Below are 27,810 nucleotides of genomic sequence, written 5' to 3'. Positions count from 1 at the left end.
AGTGTCTTAAAGGCAGGTGATCCTCCTCCCACAGATCGGTTTAAACAACTTTATAAATATCTGAGCCTCAGTTTTGGTCCGTGGAGGGTTCGTTTTGCAGGTTCAGAAAAAACCGCATTAAAAGTCAAGAAGAGCCAGTGGGAGTTTTTGTGCAGACAGGATCACAGTTTCCATTTGGGATCTAAGTTCACTGTCAAGCTTCATGTGCAAGACAACAACACACAAGTACAGTCCTGTTGTGTCATGTATGCATATTGATTCAAATGAAAAAAATAAAAAACAAATCGCCACTGATTTTTCTTGTGTGGGTGTTTTTGTGAACATTGCCTTATTGATGATCAAATTCCTTTCCCGGCGTCACTAAAGTGATAGTCTGACTTCAGCCTATTTTTAGCCGGGCGAGTTTATCATTAACGCGCATGTGCACTGCAAAAGCAAGGTGGGGCAAAAAAAAAAAACTTGAATGTTTCTGTCGGAGCCTGAAGTAGACATGAAACAAGTTTGAATCGGGACTATCTCATCTCATCGCTGCCGTTTTGGACCGATTGAGTTATCACGTTTTTTCTTTGCGTCTCCCCGCTGAGGGACAGCGGACACCGCGGCGATACGTTTGTAGAAAAGTATTTATTTTTTCCCCCCTATAACTTCATTGAATGCTATCTGATTATGATGTTGACAGGAGGCGAGGCGACAACAAGTCAGTCGCGGCTGGTTTGATTGAATTACTTTTGGACCGCTGACGTTCTCGAGTCACCTGAGAAACATTTCACTTCCTCATCGGGACCTCATGTGTTTTGCGCTTCGTTGTCAACTCCGGTTATTTATTTATTTGGTGAATGGGAGTTTGGCCGCCGTCGCTCACATGCAAACAGACGCCAGGCAGTAGCTGAATCACCTGCTGAAGACTTCAATCTCTCCGTGTTGCCTGCAGACAGGTAAGAGTTTTATTTTGAAATGTGACCCAGGCTTTTAGATAGGCTACAGTGTCGCTGTAGTAGTAGTAGTAGCCTAGTAGCAGCAGTAGTAGTGGTGGTGATGGTGATGAACCAATCCGTGGAGCTGTCACTGTCAGCTTGTCCACTACACACAACACATTGAGTCAGGGGGATTGATAGGTAGCTCCAATCTACACTGACTAACTAATTAGGTTCAGTTCATCACAGAGCAGTGGGCTTTGGTGGCTGCATACATGTGCCAAATGGCAGGGGCATTAATCATGCTTTTAAACCATGTTTCATCTTTACACTCTGGGTGCAGCTTTAAAACAAAAGCAGGGATGGTAAATATGTGATTTTGTGACAAAACTGTGGCCTTGTTAACGTCTTCCCCCTCCTTAAAAGTTAAGCCACTTCCTTTCACTTCCTGGGGTACAGGCTGCTCTGTCACAGTATGGTAGATAATATAATGATAATGATCTTGATACTGGGCTGACTAAAGTCGTTGAGCATGCATCACATCAGTCACATATAGACCTGACAGTTATTTGAAGGTGTTACTGGCCCCCCATGAGGTGACTGCAACCATAGAAATGTGTGATTTGCAGAGGGTTATTTCTGAATGTTAATTTCTGCCAGCTTCATGTTTCTCCTCCTCTTTCAGCTTCACAGGAAACAATTAGTCAAAGATTTATTTGAAAAGCCTCACAGAAAACAAAAGTGCACCGAGAGTTGTATTTGTCAGAGAGAGGAACCGGGGCCCTCTCGGGTCTGTTTCAGGGTGACGTCCCTGCACCTTAAACAGGAATTCCCGTTGTGCTCAGAAACTTTATGAAAAAGTCTAAAATCAGTCTGCTGATGGCACATTCTTTGAGCCTCCTCCATCGATACTTCTTCTTTAAGTGTGTGACAAAACTGTAAAGAGGCATGAAACAAAAATGAACAGAGCGCCTCATGAAACCACAGCAAAGTGCAACTGCTACCCTGTAATGTGTCATGCATAGCTGCATCAGCAGAGCAGCATTGCACTGCATTGTGTGCAAAGCACCGCAGCAAGGAAGTGTCTGTCCACTGCTCAGCCGTGGCAGCTTTGCCTTGCATGGTGTTTTCAAGATATCTCTGCTTGGTACATCATCAATTATTCAAAGTGCCATAAGTGGTATAATACCGTCACTGGGTTGTTTGAACTTTGGGTATCATTAAAATGTAAAGGTAACATCATATTTGGTTGTTAAATTAAAAGGGATTCTCCCCGTGGCTGACAGCCATTGATTTTCTCTTCCTGCTGCTTTGAAAACCTTCTTGTTTTGCAGTGTGAGGGTTTATGTTGATTTATGATAAACAGGGTGCAATTTTGGGCTCCTGTGAGCCTCATAGGCAAAACTGCAAGTTATTAAAGTGATACAATGATGGCCTGTGCTGTGGGGCCTACCACTGGAGTCATGCTTCCTCTCTTAGATCCCCACAGTTGTCTCAGTGCTGCTGCACCAGAATCCAGCTGTTATCCCAGAGGCAGAGGTGATTTCCTCCTTCTGAGGACAACATCTGCAGGCGGTCAGGCCCAGCTGGGTGAACTGTTGGCATGTGCTCCTTTCCTTCTCCCTTTATGTATTTGTCCTTTCCCACCACTTTGTTTTTGTTTGTATACCTAGCAAGTAGAAACCTCAATGGTCACGGAAAAAAATCATGGTGTCCTTCACTCTCCACTTGGCTCTGCCACCCTGCTGCTGTAACAGTCATGATAACAGGGCAGCAGCATCAAAACAGCTGCAGAAGCTTGAGGGTCAGGATGAGGGGTCGGCTCATCTCGGCCCCCTGCTGCACATGAAGGAGGCAAACAGAGGAGGAGTAAAGAACTGTAATAATAACAGAGACACGATGTTCAATGTGACATACTGCAGGATACTATTCAGTGGTGCAGGACATAACCAGTACCTTTCTTTATGTAAAATTATTGATATATTAATGAAGAAACATGTAACCACAACTACAAGTCCTGCATTCAAAATACTTACATAATATTACTGAAGCATTATCTGCAAAATATACTTAAACTATCAACAGTATAGTAAGATTGAATCATCATATCATATTTGAAAAGACACAATGGGGCTGAGACACTTTATATCTTTCAGATAAGTGTAGTATAAAAAAAGCATGTTTCTGTCAGAAATATAGGCTAGTGGAGTCAGCGTACTTTATTCAATCACAACCCTTTGAACATCGTCTTGTTTTTCTTCAAAGTGACATTTGACAGTGGTGTGAGGTGTCACATTTGCAGATCTCCCCAGAACCTGTGGTGCTCCTCACTTCACTATATCCGCACCACATGTAGTAAATCAGCACGTTCACCTCAGGTTTTGTCTGCAGATAGACGAGGGAGTGGCAGATTTAAACAAGACCAAAGAAGATATTTCTACATTCCTGTCCCGTCTTGCTTCGTGCAGTCATGCCTACCACTGATTTGTACATTTCAGACTACAGCTGACTTGCATAAGAGCCGAATGTTGATGAACCGGTCTGGTTTGAATAATAGGATTGTTAGGGATGCCAAGAATATGCAAAATTGTTCTCACCTCGGACAAAGCTGTATGAACTTTGTTTGATGTGATGATCATGTGACTGTGTTTATTAGTTACTTGTTAAACGTAGACTTTAGAGAGCTTGTGCTCTTTTCTGACTCCATTCACATTTAGTCTGTCACATGGCTTGCTGTTTTCCTGTTTGAGTAACCTAAGTCATGCATCACTTCGTCTGTAGTAGACAATATCTCTCAGTCGGATGTAATAATTCACAGCCTGCAATCGCTGTGTCAGGTTGTTGTTTGGCATGCATGACACACCTTAAATGTTATTCAAAGATTCATTTTCATGATAATAACATCCACAGTTGATACAATTTGACTGTACATGTCAAAATAAAATCTGAAAAACAATTTATATTTCCAGACTTGTGGAACTGAGGCATTGCCGGCCTTAAAGCTATACTCACTGACTGGACAGAGCGATGGTGATGGACTTCTCAATGAGACAGGGGTCATCAGAGGCCCAGAAACTTTAGCGACTCACAATGACAGCCTTGTGTTCCTCCTGAAAAGGGCAAGCTGTGCTTCCATGTCGAGCTCTGGAAATGGCAATGCGACTCCATGACAGACTGAGTTCTGTCCCATTCAGTCAGCTGCTGGTGGCCTGCTGCTGAGATGTATTCACTGTCCCAAAACAGATGAATTAAGAAGTGCGTTGTGTGTGTGTCAGCGTTGGCCCCGTCGATCCATTCCTCACTTGGTGAGATCACTCTGCTCCTACACCGAGGACTCTGCCCAGACATATTCTGTTGCCATCAGGAATTTTGATAGCCTCGCTGTTTTCTGAGCATCATGAGTGTGAGAGTGAAGAGATAACTCATACAGATGTGGATGAAATCGTAGTTTAAAGTTTAGAATAGATGGGTTTTAGCTTGCACGACTCTAGGGACAGTACTGTCACTTGGTCCATGACTTTGATTGGGGATCACCAAAGTGATTAGAATTCATCATGAACATCTGTATAAAACTTTCTTCACAATCCATCCAATAGTTGTAAAGATAATTTAGAACGGACCAAATTGCTGGACCAACCACCCTTGTCAGGCCAACATTGCTGCCAATTGTTCCCTTTTCTTGTGAAACAGTGGTTAGTCTCAGCATCCAACACATCGGAAAAAGTACTTAAAAGAATTTGAGAAGAGAAAGTCACGTTTGATGACCTGCTTGTGAATTGCCGCTTTTTTAAAGCCTGTTACGAGAGGAGAGAAATGACTTCCTTTTGTGTGTGACGCAATCAGAAAATATGTTTGTTTGGTCTATCCCAGTCCACAATTTGGTTTTCTTTACAGTGACCATTCCACCCGTCACAAAGCTGCTAAGTGTGGCTGTGTACTCTCACTCTTGTTTTCCTCATTGTGACCTTCTGCACAGCGTGGAATGTGTCGAAGTGAAGCATAGAAAATATGGGTTGGGAAGTGCAGTGGGGGCGTTTTGCTGCTGTTTAGATGGGCGTGGGAAATCTGTCCAGATAGTTTTGTCCCGCGATGCACATAGAGACAGCTGCAGTTGTCCATAGGGGACAACTCTGCCACATCCCCATCACGGTGATTGATGACCGTCCTCTACGGGACACATGGGAGGTTTTAGTCTCACATGTGGTGTCCGTGAAGAGGCAGGTTATTTGTTCGAGATTATGCCCCGAAGGTTGTTTGTGAGAGAACAAACATGCATTTAAAATGATGTATTCAGGCAGCGAAATCAGCAGATTATGTTGTTCCCCCCACCCCGCCCCCCCCTTATGTTTCTAAGATCCCCCACCCTGGCATTGGAATATTCTAAATCTGGGCTCTCATGCAGGAAGATGACTTCATAGTGATGGACATGACAGAGGATGTGACCCCGTGTAAAGCGAGAGGCCTACCAAAGCCAGGATTTTCCCTGACCATCGAGCCCTGTCACCTTTTCATGGGAACTGATACAGGAAGAGAGGAAGCGGTGCTTTAGAAGGGGGGGGTGGTGTATTGAGCATTACTTTATCCATAGGTCATCATTTCATTCTGACGCCTCTGCTTGGATTTACTGTGTATGTATCATGGAAACACTGCCTCGGGTGATTAAGGTTACTGTCACAGTGGCTGCTTTACTGACGCAAAGAAATACTGGGCTGGATGAGTCCCTTGGGCCTGGTCAGATCTCACCACAAGTTTGCATTCCAGCGTGGAGGAGCGCTATCATGATTCCTGCAAGGCCCAGTCATTGGGGCTCAGAAACAGTGTGTGTCCATTTTAGGTGAACATTGACATGACAGTGTTGCCACGTGGACTACAAAACTACAAAGCAGATCAAGTTTTATTCTTCTTTTTTAATATTGTTACAAAATGCATGTTGTCGTATGTTTCAGTTTTTTTTTGACTCACGTTATTGTTTGGTCTGTCTACTAGAAGCTGGTCTTTATGCAGATACATTTTTTTCTACGTCATGGAAACATTCAGCCCCAGTTGTGAAAGTGTGATTTTAAAAAAAAGTCTTGTTAGTTCTGCTTTCTGTATGAGGGAGTTATTTTTACCAGCACTGCCTGATCTTATGCCAGCCTAGAGTGATCTGATGCCGTAGATCACCATGATACACCCCTGCACACACAAGAGCCCAAATTCACCATCTTCCTGAGAATATGTGTGTGATGGTGAGGTGAACACTGTTGGAGCAGGCTTATCATTACTGTTCTGTTTTTCCTCATAGGTACTGCACGTGTGTGTGTGTTTACCAGCTCTAATGGTAGAAGCTAGAAAACCTGACCTGTGAGAGGATCGAACCGCCTCATCATGACAGAGGTCCAGGTAAGACAGGCCGCTAGAGGACAAACGGGGCTGCGTGTCAGAACATAGATATAGAAACAAAAATGTAATTTGTTTGCTAATTAGGGATCTGCCCACGTCCCCACACAGACTCCATGGCCGCAGGGCACAGAGTGTGTGGCCAGGTACAACTTCAAAGGCACATCAGAACAAGACCTGCCCTTTAACAAAGGAGATGTGTTGACTATCATTGTGGTCACAAAGGTAACGTTTCATACGTACATCTCTGCCCTATAAAGATAGAGTGTCTCTTTTCTGTTGCCGTGCGTGTGCTGACACTGATACTTACTGTCTCTAAGCACTTAAATGTCATATTACCACATTAATATTTATTCATTTTAGCCATTGCTGACATTTTATGTTTCAGGATCCAAACTGGTACAAAGCTAAAAACTCTGCAGGTCGTGAGGGAACAATCCCAGCCAACTATGTCCAGAAAAGGGAAGGTGTCAAATCTGGTGGAAAGCTGAGTCTTATGCCGTGAGTATGCACATTATTGCGGTTTATTTAGTTCTCATGGAAAATGCGATATTGCACCAAACAGAATTAGGTTATTGCATTTGCTGTTTGTAGTGTATATGAAAGGCTATCACCACATCAGCTTTGTGTGGTGTCTGCAGCAACGGCTGAAATAGCTCCACTTTAGCTTTGGCCTATTGCTATGTGGTTGCTGTAGGCAGATGGCCTATTTGTCGTGGCACTGACGCTTTAGTTATGTGAATGGAGACCACAGTTGGGTCGGGCTGTGTTGTAATTGCAGTGCACTTGTGTCTGTTTCCAACTCAGTTTTGCTTGAACTCTGCACAGTTTCCTGTTTTCTATCTCAGACCAAAGTAATCTCAAAAATCTCCTCGTTTGTCCGTATGACGAGTTTCCGTGTGTATGCAGGCACATGTGTGCATGAATGACAGGCTTAAGGTGGATATAGAAAGTCTACATAAACCTGTTAAAAATGGCAGGTTTTTGTTATGTAAAACATGAAAGAAAGATCTATCATTTCAGAACATTTTCCACCTGCAATGTGACATATAACCAATAAAGTTCAAAACCAAATTGAAACCATTTAGGAAGGGAAAAAAAACTATAATAACCTTTTTGCATGAGTGTGTGAACCCTCTTATATTTGGAGTTGTGGCTGTGTTCAGAATCAACATCAAATTCTCATTTATGTTGAAAATAATAGCAAGAGACAGGATGTCCCTCAAAAATTCATGAAAAGGCAAGGAGAAAAACTGGTCATTGAGGCTGCTGAAAGGCAGACGGCCTTAAGGGAGCAGCAGGAATTTCTAACAAGTACTGGTAGCTTCCTACATGTGACAACAATCTCCCGTATTCTTCATCTGTCTGGGCTATGGGGTAGAGTGGAAAGACAGAAGCCTTTTCTCACAAAGACAGTCCACCCAACCCAGGCAGTTGCACTTATTGAACAGATGTAGAAGTTAGTCACACACCAAGGTTTCCTACTGCACTGAAGCGTTCGTGTCGTCCCTCACTTGCTAGGCGCCTTTACATAAAAACATCCAGTCTGTCTCCCAAACCCTTGTATTAAAAATCCATGCATGGTCTGATGAAACCGAGGCTGAACTCTCAGATCATAATTTCTAAAAGTGGGTTTGGTGCAAAACAGCATAGTACATAACCAAAAGAACACCATACCCACAGTGATGGATGGTGGCGACAGCGTCATGGTTTGGGGTTGGTTTTCTTTCAAAACTAAAGTTTTAGTCAAAGTACAGGGAATTACAAACAGCTCCAAAATACCAACCAGCTTTGGTGCAAAACGCATCTTCACACATCTGCTTGGAAGCTGAAGATGAAGAGGAATTTAAGCTTTCAGCACGACACTGCCTCAGAGTATACATCCAATCAACAAAGGAACTTCACTAAAGAAAGATTTCAGTTTTAGAGATGAGCTCTCAAACCAAGACCTGAACCAGTCCGACCTGATGAGGGCCGTACAGTACGTAGGGGACGGCCTCGTAGTTTGATAGATCTGGAATGTTCTACACCAAAAAGACTGGGTGCTGTAATGCATTCAAAACAAAGTATTAGTTTAAGGCTGTGCACACCCATGGAAACAGGTCATTGTGAGTTATTTATTCTTTTTTTTTAAATTACAGTAAGTGGTTTCATCTTGTTTTTCACCTGATTTTTAGAGGCTCTAGGTCACATTAATGGTGTGAAATGATTTATCTTACTTTAATTTATTTTCCATCACAAAAACTGCCATTAAAATAGGGCTTTATTGACAGATTTTATATTGCACTTGATTTTAAAATGATCATTAATACGTTGTGAGAGCAAGTCTTCCCAGCCCAACAACCAGTGACATAACCAAAATGTAAAGAAAGGAAACATGAAACATACTATACAAAATATGGCCATAAAGAAGACATTACTGCCCCACTTCAGCTTTGTTTTATCTAATCTATCCAGCATTTACCTTAAACCAATCAACAAGTGTTCGTATTCAAAGACATACAGTGTCTTTTGTGGCTTTACAGCTCTGCAGCCACACCTTTTTACAAGTACACCGAAAAATACCGTTAAAGGAACAGACACAAGTCAAGGAATGACACACCACCCTGAAATGCAGTTTTCATTATTGTAAATGTCACTAGTTTTTAATCTGAGAGCAACATTACTTTTTCTCTAACTCAGAGGAAAACTGCTTCAGTCTAAAAACTTTTTTTTTCTCCAATCCTTTTCTCCTTGAGCCAGATACGCATGAATTTTCTGTACATTCTGTGACTTTTTCAGTAATAAATACTGCAATATGTACGGTAAATAATAACACAGTGAAGTGTGTCAAACAAGCACGTTTCTCCAAGGCTAATGAAAAATTATCACCAACATAGACCCCACACTGTTAATTAGATCATTTGAAACCACAAGATAACATGGCAAATTGGTGGGTATTGAATTAGTTTGAAACAGTTCAAACATTTACTGTAGGGGGGGGCTTCAGTTACTATGTTGCCTTTCATACAACAAATGACAGTAAGCCTGCACATATATACACACAACAAACCTATAAGCAAACCCATTCATGAGGAGGACATGTATGATTAACGTTCATTAAGGTGAATTTCCCTCAACTGGCTGTTGCTCTAGAGCAAAAATGTACAAAAACATAGGAGGAAAGAAAAGAGGCAGCTTGGATCTGGGATGATACTGTCACTGCTGTACTCTATGGACTAGTTTGTAATGTATGTAGCACCTAAAACATATAAGGTACTTTTAAAATAGAAGTTACCAAGTGCATTACAGCATTAAAAAGAAAAAGAAGCCAGGTGTTAAAATGACGCAGAGCAAACTGACTGGGTAGAAATGAGCGGAATAGGACGAGAAGTATGCTTTTTGGTAACTGATGCAGGTTTAAGATTTCACATGATCATCCATTTAAGAATTTTTGTGCTACATTTTAAAAATATTTTTGTTTATGATTTAAACATGTGATTCAGATTACATTAGTGAGTTGTGAGACTAATGCCTTTTGTGGATCATTCACCCCCCAGATGGTTTCACGGGAAGATAACGCGGGATCGGGCAGAGCAGCTGCTCAACCCTCCTGAAACAGGCCTGTTCTTAGTGCGAGAGAGCACCAACTTCCCCGGTGACTACACCCTGTGTGTGAGCTGCGATGGAAAGGTGGAGCACTACCGAATCATCTACAAAAACGGCAAGCTCACTATTGACGAGGACGGCTTTTTTGAGAACCTGATGCAGCTGGTTGAGGTAAGACAAAAAAAATTAGTGTTTGCTTTCTAAATACAGCGGGGTCCTCCTAGTGTTAGCTCTGGTGCTATATTGAGCATTCGTCTACTGTATGTATGGTGTTCTTTCCTGTTTTAGAGTTCCTGTGTCTTTGTGCTACCTCATAGACCACATACAGTTCCTGGAACAAATAATGAACAGGAAGTGTCAAAGAGGAAGAGTGAATAGTATGTTGAGGTTCAGAGCTCTAACCTCAAAAACACACCAAGCAATTGACTGTAAAATGACTCTTTTTCCTGTGTGCAACACTTCTGACCAGCAGCAAACAACTTATTCTCCAGTGTAAAATAGATCAGAAAGTTCAGTGCAACATACTTAAGGTAAAATGTTACCAGTCAGTCCCTCTGTGTTCTCGCATTTGACCACACTGCCCTCTTCTGGTCATTGTGAAGCACTGCACACAGAGTTGTATTGTTTCTAAACTGAAACACGAGTAGAGCTTTTTGGCAAATTATATTTTGATTAAAGCTTTGTTAGTGTTGTATATGATGTCTTTTTTGTGCTGTAGTAAACATTTTCCTTGATTAAGCTCATGTGCAATTGACACAGTCCTATGGGATCATTTTACACCTCATTTTTGTCCTGTTTGGTTTTTAATTTGCCTTTGTTTGTATCTAGCACTACACCAAAGATGCAGATGGACTGTGCACCAAACTAATCAAGCCAAAGCTAGAGGAAGGGACAGTGGCTGCTCAAGATGAATTTTCAAGGAGTAAGGCCCAGTTTTCCAGTCTTTTCCAATATATGTGACAGTGCAACACTGCAACGTCTTTGTCTATGAGAAGCATGTGTGTATGTTGTGTCTCAGTTGCATGCTGCTTTCTCTTTAAATGGTCAACAGGTGGCTGGTCAATGAACAGGAAGGACCTCAAACTGCAGCAGGTTATTGGAAAAGGAGAGTTTGGAGGCAAGTTCACGTCGAAGCAAGAGAATATACAGTATATGTATAAAGATGTACTAATGCAATCCATGAAGACATTTAAATACTAGATTGATACATATTTGTCTGTAAAACATATTCTCTGCACTTTGAATACAGGTTTGTTGTGTTAGGATGAACATTTAACCTGTTGTGAACATTTCACTACCAAATATGTCTTTCCTGCCACATTTCTACATTTTTTTTCATCTTCACCAGATAAATATAGTTTCCTTGATTGTGTATTGACAGCACATTGTTATCGTTTGTTATTGTTCCAGATGTCATGGTGGGAGATTACAGAGGGACTAAAGTAGCTGTGAAGTGCATAAAAAATGATGCTACAGCACAGGCTTTTATTGCTGAAGCTTCTGTCATGACGTAAGAATCATTACATATTTTGTTTTTTTGTTTTTTTTAAATTCATACAAATAAACCTAAAATAACATGTCCGTTCACCCTCCTCCTCCCTCAGGCAACTACGGCACGATAACCTGGTGCAACTGCTGGGAGTGATAGTAGAGGAAAACGGGAGTCTGTACATAGTTACTGAGTACATGGCCAAGGTAGGAGACTGTCTGACTTGCTGATCGGTCGTCAACATCCAGAACGTGTTTATGAAATGTGTCACATGTTGTTTGTTTTTCTCAGGGCTGTTTGGTTGACTACTTACGTTCCAGAGGCCGGACAGTACTTGGTGGAGAAGCTCTCCTTAATTTTGCACTGTGCGTATTTCTGCAGTTGTTCACAATTATGTAGAATTATACTATATTAAAGTAAGATTGTGGAGTTTTTTAGAAGATCAATATGCAAATACAGCAACACAATGTGAAACAAAATTCATACTTGATTTGAGACGTTTTCTAATGAAGCTATGGAGCAATTACTCATAAGAATATTATGCAACAAGTGCTTGGTCCATTTTCATTTTTTTCACATTTGCAACTCGAAATTTTTGTTAATAATGCTAATACGGTTCAATGACTTGAGGAAAATCTTACTAAGGTTTAAGCTATTGCAAACTGTGTTTGTAGAATTGATTTTCCAGTAGTAAAGTAGAGGGGAAAGCTGTCTCTCAGGTTTCAGACAGTTATACACACATCATCAGTTGGTAGTTATGATGCAATGTAAGAGACAACAATTCACAACAATACTCAAGAAAACATGGAGAAGATGAGGAGAAAACCACTTCACAAATGAAGTGAAGTTTGCATTTGGCCTGTTTGTCAGGTGAATGCATTTCAGATGAGAGGCACTGAATGCAGACAATGTTTGTTTGGAAGAATACACTGGACTGCATCTTTAAGATCGTTTTGTGGTATCATCCGAATGTTTTTTTCAGCACAAACTTGAATCCAAGATTGAGAGTGTAAAAGGAAACATTCATCAGGTTTTAACTTTTCTTTTCTGTACCTGTACAGAGACGTCTGTGAAGCCATGGCATACCTGGAGGCTAATAACTTTGTCCACCGAGATTTAGCGGCCCGTAACGTTCTCGTGTCAGAAGACAACATGGCTAAAGTCAGTGACTTTGGTCTGACCAAGGAGGCCTCTTCCACTGAAGACACTGCTAAGCTGCCGGTGAAGTGGACTTCACCAGAGGCCCTCAGAGAAAAGGTACATTGTTATTTAGAGGCACCACCGACCACACTGAGTAGTGTGTGTCTCCACCGCACAATGAAAACAACTCTGATATTTATGTTTCTTTCTTAATTGGTAGAACTTTTCCACCAAATCAGACGTTTGGAGCTACGGTATTTTGCTTTGGGAGATTTACTCATTTGGCAGAGTACCTTATCCAAGAATTGTAAGTATCAATATCTTTCGTTAGGCATCCAGTAAATATCAAGATGGAATTGAACAGCCTATATTCTCGTCTGAGAACATATTTTTTATAATAGTTATGGGCACAATGGTGACAGGGTTTGTGGGTTCTATAGAAGATTGAAATGTTGAATTTAGTATTTAGTAATTAGAAAAGTAAATCTTTAAATTTGGTTTAAAAAACTGATATTGGGGTATCGTTTAGCTCGATTGGTAGAGCAGGCGTCCCATGTGAAGAGGCTACAGTCCTCGCCGCAGCCGGCCCTGTATCGAATCCCTTTGCTGCATATCACTCCACCTCTCTCTGCCTCCCCGTTTCCTGTCCCTCTCTACTACTACACTATTGATTAAAGGCAAAAAGCCCAAAAAATATACTTAAAAAAGATCATTTGGGGCATCATTATGTAGAGCAGGCTTATACTCCTCGCCGCAGCGGCCCCGGTTCGACTCGACTGGTGGCCTTTGCTGCATGTATTTCCCCCTCTCTCTGTCTCCCCATTTCCTGTCTCTCTATAGCTGTCCTGTCGATTAAAAGGATTAAAAGCCAAAAAAAATATACTTTATAAAAAAGGGTATTTTCTGTGTTCTTAGGTGGCCTGAAAATGTTTTCCACCATTCACAAAGTCTGCCTGAAATTGCAAATTGTTTCACACTACACAAAGTTAAATGATATCATCTGTTGTGAGAAGGACACATTTCACCAACAACTTTTCTCTTTTCTGTAGCCATTAAAAGATGTAGTGCCTCGAGTGGAGAAGGGATACAAAATGGACTGTCCAGATGGCTGTCCTGAGGTGGTGTATAACATAATGAAACAGTGCTGGAACCTGGATCCTGCTGCTCGACCAAGCTTTCAAATGCTTAAAGAGTGGATTCAACATATCACCCAAGGGATGGGAAAAAAACCGTGAGAGATCTGAAGCGAAAAGTGACTTTCCTTGTCCTTCATTTTGACCACTTGGACCACACCAGGGACAAAAAAGGAAAAGAAAAAAAAGAAGACTGATCCGACTGTATTAATTTGCAATGTTCACAACAAATACCGTTTCCTTAACTGATAACTATGAGTGTAAAGATTTAGCTTTCATTGTGTCTCAGGTTGTTCGACTGCAGTGACTCTTTGTCACTGGCTCAGTTGCTCTAGTGAGTTTTACTGCACTCTGTTATCAAGAGTGACTGATTAACTGTCATATCAAATGGGTGCTGCCACAAAGCTACAGTCCCTTGACCATTTTTTTTAAACCATTATCTAATTTCCATTGATATCCGTGGTCATATTGACAGCATCATTTACAGTAATTGTAAGAACATCATTTAACTAAGCTGAGTGAATCTGAGTTTAAAGAGGAAAATGTTTCAGAAGTAGAAATGCAACTTTGATAAGTCATTACTTGCTGTATTTTTTTTTTTTTTTTTACAGTTTCCAGGTACACCTTCTTTGTTGCATGAAATGGCGAATGTTAAATTGTTAAAAGGACTAAGTTAAAACAACTTTAATTGTGCAGCTTTATTTTTTCATAGTTATATAATTTTAATATGCCTACTCTGAGTCCCTAAGTACGTATAAAGAGAAGCACACGTTTTGACCAATGTCACCTTTACTACTGATATAAAAACACCATTCTGCTCAGTAACAGTCATCATTCCCATATACAGAATTTTTTGTCTGACCATTGTCTGACATAAAATGTTTTATTTTGCAAATTTTCAGTTTAACCAAATTTTGTATGCAATGAGAAAAAGAGAATGTTAATAAAGTTACTGTGCTGCCATTTTCAACAATAAAAAATAATTAATTTTGGAAATTGCTTTGTGATATTTTGCATACTTTTATGAATGCTGTCAGTTTAAGCTATATAGGCCTAGCTATAATGATTTAATTATTGTAGTTGTAAATATTACTTTCACCTCATCAGTGTGTACGCTAATCTTTCCCAGATACTGTACTTGCAGTTGGTACCAGGACAGTTTCCTACATGCAGTTATTTTGATAATTCAGATTTTACAACATAATCTTTCAGACTAAGATGCATTATTATAAATTAAATGCAGCAGGCCTATTAGTTAAAATCTGTTCCATATTGGCCACAATAAGATACTGCATATTTACTGATTCATCAGTAATAATGACAGGCTATTCTGGATGAATACATTTTAGGTGAGTCAATTTGAAAGTAAGACTTTTATTTGTATTCTGCAGTAGGCTATTATTAGTTTTACCGTAGGTACTTAAATAAAGCATACTTCTTCCACCACTTATTTGATGGTCATATTCATGAAAATCATGTGCTGTTAAGTCTCACATTGTAGATATCGTCAAAATACCAGTGAATCAGAAAGTTAAGACCTAAAAAAAATGATTAATAACAACTCGCTGTGGCGTCGGTAAAAGAAATAGATTAGTAGGTGAAGCACCGGAACCTCGACGAGGATGACAGTTGTTGATGGTCGGACTTATTTCCTTGTGACACTAGGTTGTGCCACAGGGAAATGTAGCCTGAAAACACAGGCGGTTTGTCAGCGTTATGTGACAGGTAACAGCTCAGGAGTCACACACAACAAGCTCCCTCACTCATTCTTTGTCGTACTTCTTTGTGATGGATAATGAAGCCGACGTCTTCTACCGGCAGCTGCCTAAAGTGGTGAGTCAGAAACCCTAAAGACCAGAGAGAGAAACAAACTTTACCTGTTGGTTGTTGTGTAGAAAGAAGGAGCTAAAAATGTGGACGTCGTCGTGTGTGACAGCTACATGCTAACGTCAGCGTTTTCACTTTGACCAGGAGCTTCACGCTCACCTGAACGGCTCTGTCAGCTCCCACACCATCGAGAAACTCATCACCCGGAAACCTCACCTCAACATCGAGCACAGCATGACCGCTATCGGCAAAGGCCAGCGGAGGACGCTGGATGAGTGCGTAACACTTCATGTCGTGGTTATTCATAGTTTAATAGCAGAGCTAGAGGGAAGTTTGACATCATACATCTGAAACTGATAACCAATTAAATGTTTTCGATACATTCATTGTTTTTTTCTTTTTTAAAAACATGCTGAAGAGTAATCAGTCAAGTACGTGATAAATAGATAATAAGGTCTGTGTATGCTCAATGTGAATCTGTACTCACACCGACAGTTGCACAGTGACAACAGGAGGGGGTGTTGTTGTCACATGGCTCAACACTAAAACAACATGTCCACAGGTGTTTTCAGGTCTTTAAGGTCATCCATCAGCTGGTGGACACGGAGGAGGACATCCTGATGGTGAGGACTGACCCTCAGATCAGTATTAACTTGTGTTTGGCCAGAAAATCGTCAACAGATGTTTTTTTTTCCCTCCATCAGGTGGCTACAGATGTAATCAGGGAGTTTGCAGCTGACTCAGTCAAATATTTAGAGCTCAGAAGCACACCGAGGGAGGAGAAAAACACTGGTAACAATGTTCAGTTTGCAGCCTAGTGTTTTGATTATGAGATACGTTCAAAGGATCGTTTTGCCAAATTGTTAAGATGAAAATAAAACTGCAATAATGAGCCAATTAATTTATTCGTTGACCAAGAAAAAAAATACTTAATTGTATGTTATTCTTTGTTACACACATGTTGGAAAAATGACTAGGACTTTTGGTCTGTCAAAAGAAGATGTCTGAAGATGTCAGGTTAGGATGTGGGAAATTATAGGACACTATTCCACTATTTTCTGATATTGACAAATAATCATACAATAAATTGCAGATTAATCAATAAAAATAGTTAATTGCATACCAATTAATTGTCTCTCCCTAGGATTGACAAAAAAGGGATATATTGAAACTGTCATCAGAGCCATCCAGCAGTGCAAAGATGAGGATTTGGACATTGATGTTCGGTAAGAGCAACGTGTAAGAAACACAGATGTTCACTCACTCCTGCCACCATGACTACACCAAATTTGACCATGATGCTCCTGCTGGTCACCGTAGTCAGTGATACTAAACATGACGATTTACCTTTAAGGTTTCTCGTGGCAATTGACCGCAGGAATGGAGCAGAGGTTGCCATGGAGACAGTGGCTCTGGCTGAGCAGTTCCTCCTGTCCTCTGATGGTTTGGTGGTGGGACTTGACCTGAGTGGAGATCCAACGGTCAGTGGACCAGTTTTAGGTGGAAAGGAGCAGAGAAGATTAAGTTCTGAAAACAAAATGTTTATTAAAAGATAAAAAGTTTTTACACTTAATTTGATGTAATATAATTGAACACAGTTTTCAGAGTTTTCTAACAGCACATTTACCCTTTTACTTTCTTCCTTCTTTTGGCTTATTAATTTGTAGTTCATGTAATTGTCTACATGTGTCATGTAGTTAATCTATGGTTCTTGTTGCTGGATTAATTAATGCAATTTTCATTCTCAGGTGGGTGATGGGAAATCTCTTCTTCCAGCTCTAGAGAGAGCCAAGAACAGTGGACTGAAGCTGTCACTGCACCTTTCCGAAGTACTAACATAGTGTTTTTTTTTATTTTATCATTTCACTTGAGTAACATTGTCTGCGAGCTCAGTGACATTTAATAACAAATGTTGCAGGTTCCGTCCCAGCGGGAGGAGACAGATTTTCTGTTGAATCTTCCTCCAGACAGGATCGGTCACGGCACCTTCTTGCATCCTGAAGTGGGTGGATCTCAAAATCTGGTCGACAAGGTTCTGAAGAACAACATACCATTGGGTAAGGCTGCAACGAAACGAGTAATGTTCTGTGGTTTGTTCGGTGGAATTGACTTGACTGTTGACCTCACAACTTTCTTTTCTTGTAGAGCTCTGTCTGACATCAAACGTTAAAGGACAAACTGTGTCATGTTATTCCCAACATCACTTCAAGTACTGGTACCAGCTTGGACATCCAAGTGTCATTTGTGTAAGTCCTCTACTTTCATGTTGAAATCTGTTACACTCTTTTAAAGTGTTTATTCTGTGTTTCTGATCAGGATCACGGTCAGATATCATTGTTTCTCAATTGCAACAGTGTTTGATGCATTATTAGTCTACTTGCCAGCCCATAGGGCCTCATTGTGAACCCGGAAATGTTGAGTACCCCAACGTTTTATGTTAGAAATATATAGTATGGGTCCCCAGCATTCAGAAACTGTTGGATGCTAACTTATATATATTGGACAATTAGCATAATCGCCGATATGGGCCAGACCCCAGGTTGGGAACCAATGGGTTAAAGCCATGCACATCAGTGATGTGTTCTTTCATCTTCTGAGCAACATTATGCTGTAACAATCTAATTTATAAGTTTTTAATTTTTAATTATTTCAAATACATGAGTTATATGTCCAACCAGCATCCTCTCAAATTTAAGATTTGGCTTAAAATCCATCAAAATCGGCCCACTGGTGGTTAAAATCTGGTCTTCCTGTTTAGACAGCCATTTTGAATTTTGAAAATGTCAGAAATGGATTCAGCATTATCAATAACCCCTAAAACCACTCCAATATTGCCCAGATCAGCCAAACAGTTGTTGAAATATTGCCCATATAGGCGATTATGCTAATTTGTGCTAATTATGTCAATTATGCTAATTGTCCAATAAGTTAGCATCTGACAGTTTCTGAATGCTGGGGACCCATACTATACATTTCTAACATAAAACTTTAGGGTACTCAACATTTCCGGGCAAGTAGACTATATTCCTATTTGAATAGTCACTACAGCATTTACTCAATACAGTACAAACCAGGATTACCACCTAGCAGTAGTACATTTCCATCAACCTGTTCATTAGTTACAGTGCAATGGCTAGACGTGTTTAAGCAAAACATTATGATGCCACAGTGAGGTTGACTTTTGACCATGAGGATATAAAATTGCATCACCTCCATTTATCCTTACAGACATTTGTGTTACATTGTGTCATAATTAGTGACTAAATGTGTGAAAAACACATACTGCCACAAGACTGTGAAATCATTATGACTTCTGCCACCAAAATCAAATCAGTTCACCTACATTTGACATAATGCCTCTGGATAAATTATATGAAAAATGTTTTACCCTGGAAGCTCTAACACATGCTGTGATAAACACATTTCTAATTCATTCATTCATAAAAAAACAAGTTCCCCATAAATGATTTTTATTCTTTGCCTCATTACAGACTGATGATAAGGGGGTCTTCTCTACAGACTTGTCTCAGGAGTATCAGCTGGCAGCTTCTACATTTGATCTCAGCCATGAAGCCGTGTGGAAGCTCTCCCAGCAGGCCATTGACTGCATCTTTGCACCAGAGACAGTGAAGCAGCAGCTCAAACAGAAGTGGGTTGATTTGCAGCCTCAGGTGTTCCAGTGATCCACTCAGTGGAGCCCACAGCCAAACACATACCTCAGGTTTCTGTTTCTAGACGCCTTTTACTTTTAACTTTTTACAAGTCTTTGTAGAAATCATGACATTAACTAAAAGGGACCTCAAGATACAGGGTTTAAAATGTCTGATAATGAAGTAAATGGAACTTGTTTAGTACAAATGTGACGTGCGTTATTTTCTGTACTGTCTTTCACACAACATGAAGAGACAAACTTGTAACATGATACAGATGGATGAGCTGAATTCAAAGAAATTATCAGCGATTTAAAAACAAAACAATTCAGTGGATGCTCTCCAGTATCTGAAAGTCCATCATAGGTTCTCTGATTTCCAGCTCACACACAGTCCCGTCAATGCATCACTATTTGCTGTCAGGCCTTCTTTCCAAATTTGCCATGTTTGTCCTTGTTCTTCTTGAATTTGCCGTGCTGCATTTCCTTCTTTTTCAGTTTTCCGTGTTGGGGACCCCCGTTGCTTGCAATTGCATTTCCTGCATCCAGCTTTCTCTTTTTGTCACTATTAGGAGTAAGACACCAATTAAAAAACATGTTTCTACAACAAACAAACAATATTTCTAAAGATCCTGAATGTCACTGCACCTCTTTATGCTGATGATCGCTGTGCTTCCAGCTTTCTTCAACACCTGGTCCCACTCCTCGTCATCTCCACGGATCCTGTACCTATTAACACAGAGCAAACAATTTCAGCTTCAGTGAATAATCTGGATTTTAAAACTTTCTTGATAAATAATGACCACCCTCCTGACTTGATACTCACTCTTCCAAGTCCAAATCCTTCACTTTCTCTACATCTTGCTTGTGTCGCTCCTCAAACTCCTTCGCTGCATCATTCTGATAATAAAGGGAAACAAATACATTCTTAGCTTCAGGCTGGAGCACAACATTTTTTAAATGTACACAGTAAACCCTATTGCAGTACAATTAGTTAATTTTAAATGTACCAAAGTTTGAACATTTTTTTACATGATATATTTTTGCAGTTCTCATTTTTGAAAGTCAATTAGGTTTCATCAAAATATCAAAACATTTGGTGTCCAGAACTTGAAGCTCTGGTGAAAGGTTTTGACTCGTGTGAAGAAGATATTGATTTGTTTCGGGGCTTTAACAACAGAGGAATGCATTAAGTGTTCCGACAGTACTATGACATATGTAATACATGAACCGCATTAAACAGATTGGAAAAAAAACTCATCAATCCACAATCCTAAAGAAAGATAAAGATTACATTTCAAAGATCTGCTTGGCATGTTAGTCTATTAACCGATTCTTCAATCTCCAATTATTTCTGCATTCATTTGGCATCACATGTAACTGATGTAGCACGTACCAGATCATCATTTAGGCTTTTCACCGTTGGTTCCATAGTAACGTCTTTAGTGGCCGTCATCTCTGCCTCAACTGCTTTCTCTTGAATGCTGGTGAAGACCTGGTGAAGCGTAGTAAAGGTGAAAACAATAACAAGAACTGATGTTATTACAATTTTAATAACAGGTTGTATAACATATTGAAAAACTAGTATTAAAAAGGAGCTTCCACCACTGATTTCTACTCACTTGCACAAATTTACGGGTGAGGCGGTTGAACAGGCCCATGAGCTGCGAGCTTGGGAGTTCGATTTCCTTTTCTAGGTCGTTCACCGATTTGTGCTGCAGCCCTATACCCAGCAGTAAGGCCTGGAAAGGAACAGGCAACAACCATCAGCATCTTCAAAACATAACGGTGGTCAAGGCAAAGGATCCAAACTAGCGGGAGCGGGCGCTTACACACTGCGCTGCTGAGAGGGAGACATCTCCGAGCTCCTTGAGGAAGAACATGCGTGCCACAGCTGGGATCAGGTCCATGATGAGGTGATAGTCCACCATGCTCCTGGAATACAGCTCCAGACGCTTGAGGTCGTACGGGCTGAAATGGGAGCTCAGCTCGGAGCTGCTGAGAACTGAGAAGAGCAGAGGTGTGTCAGGTCAGGACTGCGTAACGCTCAGGGAGTCAGCGTACAGGCGGAGGGATCTTACTGCTCTTCTCCTCCTTAGACTTCTTGTTCTGCAGGATGCTGAGAGCCAGGCTCGGATGGAAGCTGCCGAACTGGTAGGAGAGCAGGGACAGGAAGCGCCGACGGAAATCTGAGGAAAACAAAAGCTCAGTTGAGGGGGGGACTGGAAGGAATACGTTTCAAAACTAACCAGCTCTCCTGAGGTAGCGCGGGAAAGTTCACCTTTCCAGAAGGCGGACAGCCACTGGCTCTGCTCTGGTGCTTCATCTGTATTTAGCTCCTTCAGCATCACACAGGAGTGCTCCCCTGTCAGGTCGTTCTAGATGTAACCACACACACACAAATGATGAGACCATGTGGCAACAGCACAATGAAATACATACTAAAACATTAAAGTATTTTTTTTAACATTACTTACAGGGGTTTGTCTTAGGTAGACTGGCGTATAACCTGCTTTCTTCCAGAACCTGCACACATTTTTGGACATTAATAAATATTCACGGTATCACCCCCACCCTCCCTGTCCATAGTTAGGAGACTCACTTGAGCAGCTGTGTGGTAAGGCCATAGGAAACTCCTAAATAGTCCAGTCTCTCTGCCCTCCTCTCGCTCAGCTTCAGCAGCAGAGGGGGGAGCTCCTTCCGTGGCGTGACGACCTCCTCCAGGAGACTGACAGCCTGGACCGCAACGCAGTTTGTGTTACAGAAGCATGCGTTTGATCTCATCTCCAAATTGTATTTTTTACACTTCATCTGGGGAATTAAACTCTTTCAGATGGTGCTCAATACACTTTGTGACTTTAATTGTATTACCTCACTGCTGACGGAGGTGATCTCATTGTGGTTGGATTGTGCGCTCTCGTCCATGGTGGGAAACTTGCCCTCGTAGTACATCTGCAGCAGCTGGAGCGCTCTGGAGCCGTAACCCATCTGTTGGACAGGTGGAGACCCAATTACGCACATGAAAGCTAATTAAACACTGGATAAAAACGGCTGAGACCTTTGCAAATTCTTACCCCTTGGTAGTCTGGGTTGACGGCTATTCGCACCACTCGGCCCCCTGAGAGGCTGCCGAACTCGGGGTCTTGGAACTGCAAAGAAAAGAGCAAATGATTCATATTTGGGCTGTGGAGACATGTTTTTCTAGAAGCTTCGAGACCCAACACCTACTTGTTCTGATACAGTCCAGGGAATGAGATCACCAGAGGCCTTCTTCCCTCTGGAGAGACTGTTTAGGATGGACTGTCGAGATATTTCTCCCTCCAGACACACCTGAGGACCACAGATGGACAAATGCACTCAGTTAAGTTAAATGACAGTTTTGTAGTATATGACAAAATTACAGAAATGTATACCTTGTGCAAATTATTGTAGATTGTAAGATGTATATATAAAAGGTATTCCATCTCAGCCTCTTGGAGAATAATCTCCTTTAAGAAAAAATATCCCACCCCCAATCCTTTTCTTTCAAATGCATGGCAACCATTAAAAAACCATCCTACCTGCACCACAGCAAGGACCTCCGGTAGTGAGTTCTGTGTGGGAGGAACAGGTGGCAGGAGGCAGAAGAGGTGATGAGCCGGAGCGTCGGACAACATTTGCAGGTCGTTGGGGGAATTCTGGACGGAGAGGAAACAACGAGGCAGTAAATAAACACAAACGTGACACAACACAGTGGTATGTGCTCTCTGACAACAAATCTGGAGCATTGTGTTTTACAAATTAAACATCTCACCTTGTAGTGCGATGCCACATAGAGAGCCATCAGCCTCTGCAGGAACGCCTCAGACGCCTTGTGGTAACAGAAGAGTGTGTCTCTGTTCACATAGTATCTGGACGATGTGGGTTAAGGACAAAGCAGAAAATCTTGGGTGTTGTGATACATTTGCTACCACCCAATAGTGATCTCTCATGCTGCAATTTAAACCTGACATGACTTATTATTGAGATCCAAGTCAGGCAAGATCAAAAAAGATACTTGAAAAAGTTTAAACATTTTAAGTGAAATAAATTTGGTGTGAGCTTGACTGGCAGTTAAACACTTTGATCAAATCTGCCCAGACAGGATGGTTGACAGATGTTTGAGTTGATGTAATTGTACTTTCGACTGGCACCACTCAGCATAAAAACTTAAGTCATCAAGACATTCTCTGGCTCCTGCTTCTCAAATGTGAATATTTTCATTTTTTTCTTGTGAACTGAAAATGTTACAGTTTTGGTCAACCCAAACAAGCAATCTAAAAAAAAAAAAAGCTTAAGTTGGGCTTTAGAAATTTTTAAGAGGTTGTTTCTGAGTATTTTCTGACATTTTATGGACAAATTGAATAATTGAGAAAATAATTGGCAGATAATGAAAATCATTAGCTACAGCCCCACTCTATAGGCCTGTGTTTAATTTAATGTTACAACATACCAACATAAACAGTCATTTAACCAGTGCTTTTTGTAGCCGTGTAATGCAGGCTCAACTTGCAGCTTGAAGCTCTGTTGCATATATTTCCTGGTTTGTCGAGATCTGGGGTAACTTTGCGGCGTTGGCGGTGGGTTAAGGATACAGGTCACAGGTCTGTGGAAGTGGGCAGCCAGAAATGAGCCTGGGAATGCTGAGACAGTCCAGACAGAGCAGGTCGTTCAGCCACTTCTCTACAGCGTCTCCCGGAGCGTAGCGAATGGATTCGTGGAGAGAAACCTCATGAAGAGAGCGAGCTGTGTGGGGAAAAAAAAACCAAGCATCGGTCAGTCTGATGACGGAGACACGGTGAACCGAACACACACGTAGAATCAAACACTGAGACGCAGTGTTTACCTGCTGCTAGCCTCGCTGTGTTGGTGGTCCTGTTCTCTGCCGACATGCTCTGCTGACTGTCTGCGCTCTGCTGCCTCAACTGCTGAATCAGTTTGAGGGAGAGGGAGCGCCCGGTGCCTTCGTACCTGCAGAGATAAGATACACAAATAGTAAGAGCTGGAGTTATCTAACTATTTGTTGACAGACAGAATAGTAACTATTAAGATAATCAATCACAATCAAGTGTGAAAATGTGTTTATTCTCTATTGTATGTACTTTGCATATGTGAACTTTGGTTTCTTGATGCATTATATTTGACATTATATGCAGCTAAGACTCAATTGAGAAGCTTATCTTCAGATTATTCATATTAAAAGACTGCCTTCATTTCATTGGCAGTTAACTCCGATTTCCCCGTATTTAGTTGTATGAATGTCATCCAGCTGTGTTACTGACCCGTTGATGGTGGAGGCCATGAAAACCAGATAAGGCCCCAGCAGCTTCTTGACCAAAGGAAGAGGGATGGCTGCAGCCTCGTCAATGACCAGCAGTTCAGCCTGGCCCAGTTTCACAGCATCAACTGGGTGGATGTACTGTTGACCACAGGAACAGGAAATGTCACACATGTGTTTTTTTTTCCTTTCCAAGTCACTTTGGATAAAAGGCATTTGCTGAATTAGGGTGAGACACAAAGGAGGAATATAAATGTACCTGAATTGTCTGCCGATGCTCTTTAAAGATGTTCACCCGGACCACTGCTTTGTTGAACTCTGGATTCAAAGACTGGATGATTTCATAGTCGAGATGCTCCTGCAAATGCAAAAGAAGCTATGAAGGGGTCTGTGCTCACCGCATCAACATACTGTGACTGATAAACAAAGATGCTCAGTCGGCCTACCTGATACTGCAGAGCATCGAATCCTTTGAAGATGAACTCAAACATGGTGTGGAGGTTGTCTGGGCTCGGTGATGTTACAAAGATATTGGAATAGCTGTAAAAAATAAAATAATAAAAAATGTAAACGTGAGGCAATAACTGGTTGTCTCAAAAATATAATAGGCAAATTAGACCATAATAAAACGAATCCCTACCCAAAAGCCACAGCTCCAGCAATAGCCAGCCCAAGAGCTGCAGACTTGCCTCGACCTCGGGCAGCGGTCAGAGCCACGGTGCTTCTCAGGGTCTTCTCTGAGATCGCCTCGATGAACTTCAGCACTGCCTTGGCCTAAGGGGGCAACACGAGCCTTTCAAGTGACAGCTGAGACACTGCTATCACAGTACTTGCAAAGTGGTGGTTACTGGAAATTACAACAAACTATAAATGTCAGTGGTGCAGTTATCAGATGATGTAAAGGGGTCCTGACCTGGTCCATGGTCCTGCAGCTGTCAACCAACACTCCCACAGGCTGAGTGTCCTGAAGGGACTCCTTCAAATCCTTCAGCTCCTGTTCTCGTGGCGACAAACCGTCCTCCTGAAGGGGGTGGAGGAAGTAAAGAGGCATATAACAAAAACAAAGTTGCAAAGTATACGGACAACAAATGATCAAATCTTGAAATGTGATTAAAGATGTCCTTTTTTTCTCTCTTTTTTAAAAAAAATATTACAGTTTCCCAGAGTTGAAGACAACAACTCAAAATTGTGTTGTTTGACCAAAACACAGTTTACAATCATTTAGAAAAGAGAAACACAGAAAATATCACATTTGAGAAGTTGGAGCAGGCCAGTGTTGTTTCATTTATGCTTCACAACACAATAAAAACTGATTCATTCTCTGTTTACTAAATGATTAACTTGTAATACTTCAAGTACCTGAGTCTTTGGTGGAACTGGCTTGATGTTTGCCATGTGGCTGGAGATTGGCAGGATGTTAAGCTGGTCGTCAATGACAACGCAATTTTTGCAGGATGAGAGAGACAGGATGAACCTAGAAATTTAACATTATTGTTAAAATGTCATTCCACTGAGTAAAAATCCTCCAAATTTTAGAAAGTGCCACACACCTCTCATTGAAGCGTCCCACCACGTCCTGATGAGCCTCTGTCCTGTATCGAGAGTGCACGTCCTGAAGAAAACAAGCCACAGCAATCCTTACACACTTGACTTAGAGAACAGACCAGTTTGAAGATCAAACATGATGAAAACTCACCATAGTCATAGTGTACAGCTGCTTGAGAGAGTTCATTGTCCTCAGCAGTATGACCACTATCCCTCCTCCTTCTACAGTCTCAACGGTTCTCGCCAGGAGATTGGGAGTAAGAGCTTCAAAATCCTGTGTGACAGGTAGAACACAGATAACTTTTAAAAAACACCAACTGAATGAAAGCTTTGAAATAAAATCACTACTTTGTGTCCTGTCAATCATCTGACAACTGCGCTGTGTGTAACCACTAGTCTGCAGCCTCAGAGCAGAGAGCCTCACCTGTAAGACACACATGCCGTAGGTGTTTCCCAGGATCTTGTGTGTCTCGTTGTAGTAACAGTAGCGGATGTTGGTCGCAGCTATGAAGAGTTCAAATGGGTCATCCTGGTTCAGATTGAGCGTTCCTGTTTTGATCTTCTTCTGCAGCTGTCTCATGCGCTTCTTGCGATTGCTGTTTTCAAACACAATCACACAAATGAAATTCCTCATCTTTAAGGAATGCAACATCAAACTCTCTGAGAGGGGTCCAGGCTCACCTGCTGAATCCCAGGTCCTTCTTGTAGCACCAGAGCACAGAGGGCCGAGCTCTGACGGAGGCTTTAGACAGCATGTGATGCAGGATGACAACCTGGATCAGACACAGATGCAACACATTTTTAACCCTAAATGTGAACAGACTCCACGCAACTAAACAGACAAAGTGGATATGATCAAGTTAGAAGTGACAAGTCTACCTGATCTCTGCCACGGTCTCCCACCACCACAAACATGGTGCGGTGTTGCAGAGCGACTCCATTCTCTATCTGGACCCGGATCCGGTTGTCTACCTTCTTGCGAACTGTTGCCATGGTTTTCCTGCTGCTGCTGAGAGAAACCAGCCAAAACGAAACGTTAACACAGATAACTCAATGCAAGTGAAACACAACGAGGTGCAGTAAGTCCAGCTCGACAGAGAAGGTTGGTTCAAGCCAAAACAAACGAGTTTCTCTTAAAAACCTGCCACAAAGCGAAACAGAAAAAGGCGCTAAATGAACGCGTCATTTCAAACTTGGGAGTATTTCGAGATTTTACCTTTTACTGTCGACAACTGATTGTTGTTTGATCTTTATATGTCGATTTTAAAACCCAGTCGGTCGGAAGCCGAAGTTACATCCCAGCCATCACGCTGTTGATACTCTCACGTGGAGACACTGGTTCACGAAGGACCCCCGGCGTGACGTCAAAAGTGCGCGACATCTTTCTCAGAGGAACTGGATGAGGAACCCATGAGGGAAACACAGGAGGAAACATTTACACCAAGTTTGGTCTGCCAAGTTGAAAGTAACCATGCCTCAACAACCAGCTTCAAAGATGAATTAAGTCGAAATAAAATTGTTTAGTAATTTGTGACTATTAACAAAAGTGTAATCGTTTAATTAATTGTGAAAGCAAAATTATTAAAGTTTCACTAGTTTTGAATTCTCAAGTGTAGAGCTGAGACAACAGAAACTGACAGCTGTAATAATAATAATGGCAATTATAAAATTGTAAGATGAATATTATGGGGCTCCAGACTATTGATACATATCTATAATGGGTATTTTTGCTATAATCAATCAATGATAATAGTTTTTAAGTAATCACAAATGTGGATAATGTTGATATTTTTTGAGTTGCTGAACATCTTTTGGGTTGAGAGTGCTGGAAGGACAAAACAATGGAGACA

The 27,810-nt window shown here is 41.3% G+C and overlaps 3 protein-coding genes across 5 annotated transcripts; 2 read left to right on the top strand and 1 right to left on the bottom strand.

Annotated features, from left to right (window-relative positions):
• Positions 1-461: 461 nt before the first annotated feature.
• Positions 462-14,639, top strand: LOC146985652 (tyrosine-protein kinase CSK-like). 2 transcript variants are annotated; one of them, XM_085778762.1, is made up of 13 exons: positions 462-620; positions 6,199-6,296; positions 6,405-6,518; positions 6,682-6,794; positions 9,833-10,052; positions 10,710-10,803; positions 10,933-10,998; positions 11,292-11,391; positions 11,486-11,576; positions 11,662-11,735; positions 12,432-12,627; positions 12,731-12,817; positions 13,560-14,639. In XM_085778762.1, exons 2-13 carry the CDS (start codon positions 6,282-6,284, stop codon positions 13,743-13,745), a joined length of 1,356 nt encoding a protein of 451 aa, XP_085634888.1. In that variant the 5' UTR covers positions 462-620; positions 6,199-6,281; the 3' UTR covers positions 13,746-14,639. The 2 variants fall into 2 exon arrangements, with proteins under 2 accessions (XP_085634888.1, XP_085634887.1); XM_085778761.1 differs by having other exon boundaries at positions 462-935.
• A 663-nt stretch (positions 14,640-15,302) lies between these two features.
• On the top strand, positions 15,303-19,273 carry mapda (N6-Methyl-AMP deaminase). The gene is made up of 10 exons (XM_085778763.1): positions 15,303-15,476; positions 15,615-15,745; positions 16,033-16,093; positions 16,175-16,262; positions 16,615-16,696; positions 16,825-16,951; positions 17,219-17,299; positions 17,389-17,527; positions 17,616-17,716; positions 18,962-19,273. The coding sequence occupies exons 1-10, from the start codon at positions 15,432-15,434 to the stop codon at positions 19,151-19,153; spliced, it is 1,047 nt and encodes a 348-aa protein (XP_085634889.1). The 5' UTR covers positions 15,303-15,431; the 3' UTR covers positions 19,154-19,273.
• On the bottom strand, positions 18,927-27,296 carry nat10 (N-acetyltransferase 10). Of its 2 annotated transcripts, none has more exons than XM_085778758.1 (29): positions 27,177-27,296; positions 26,840-26,966; positions 26,642-26,733; positions 26,385-26,556; positions 26,112-26,234; positions 25,966-26,027; positions 25,775-25,889; positions 25,329-25,436; positions 25,056-25,189; positions 24,862-24,955; positions 24,675-24,773; positions 24,420-24,556; positions 23,984-24,108; positions 23,733-23,883; positions 22,913-23,009; positions 22,680-22,796; positions 22,348-22,449; positions 22,194-22,268; positions 21,991-22,107; positions 21,722-21,855; positions 21,597-21,645; positions 21,401-21,497; positions 21,201-21,308; positions 20,952-21,124; positions 20,742-20,861; positions 20,516-20,614; positions 19,946-20,019; positions 19,768-19,848; positions 18,927-19,684 (listed from the first exon to the last, which is right to left on the bottom strand). In XM_085778758.1, the coding sequence occupies exons 2-29, from the start codon at positions 26,951-26,953 to the stop codon at positions 19,540-19,542; spliced, it is 3,114 nt and encodes a 1,037-aa protein (XP_085634884.1). In that variant the 5' UTR covers positions 26,954-26,966; positions 27,177-27,296; the 3' UTR covers positions 18,927-19,539. The 2 variants fall into 2 exon arrangements, with proteins under 2 accessions (XP_085634884.1, XP_085634885.1); XM_085778759.1 differs by having other exon boundaries at positions 26,840-26,963.
• Between the last annotated feature and the right edge of the window lie 514 nt (positions 27,297-27,810).

This window comes from Trachurus japonicus, chromosome 6 (assembly GCF_045865225.1).
Source record: "Trachurus japonicus isolate A0001 chromosome 6, Traja_1.0".
Taxonomy (NCBI): Eukaryota; Metazoa; Chordata; class Actinopteri; order Carangiformes; family Carangidae; genus Trachurus; species Trachurus japonicus.
Note: the sequence above shows the minus strand (reverse complement) of the source record. Positions and strands in the feature narration are given on the sequence as shown.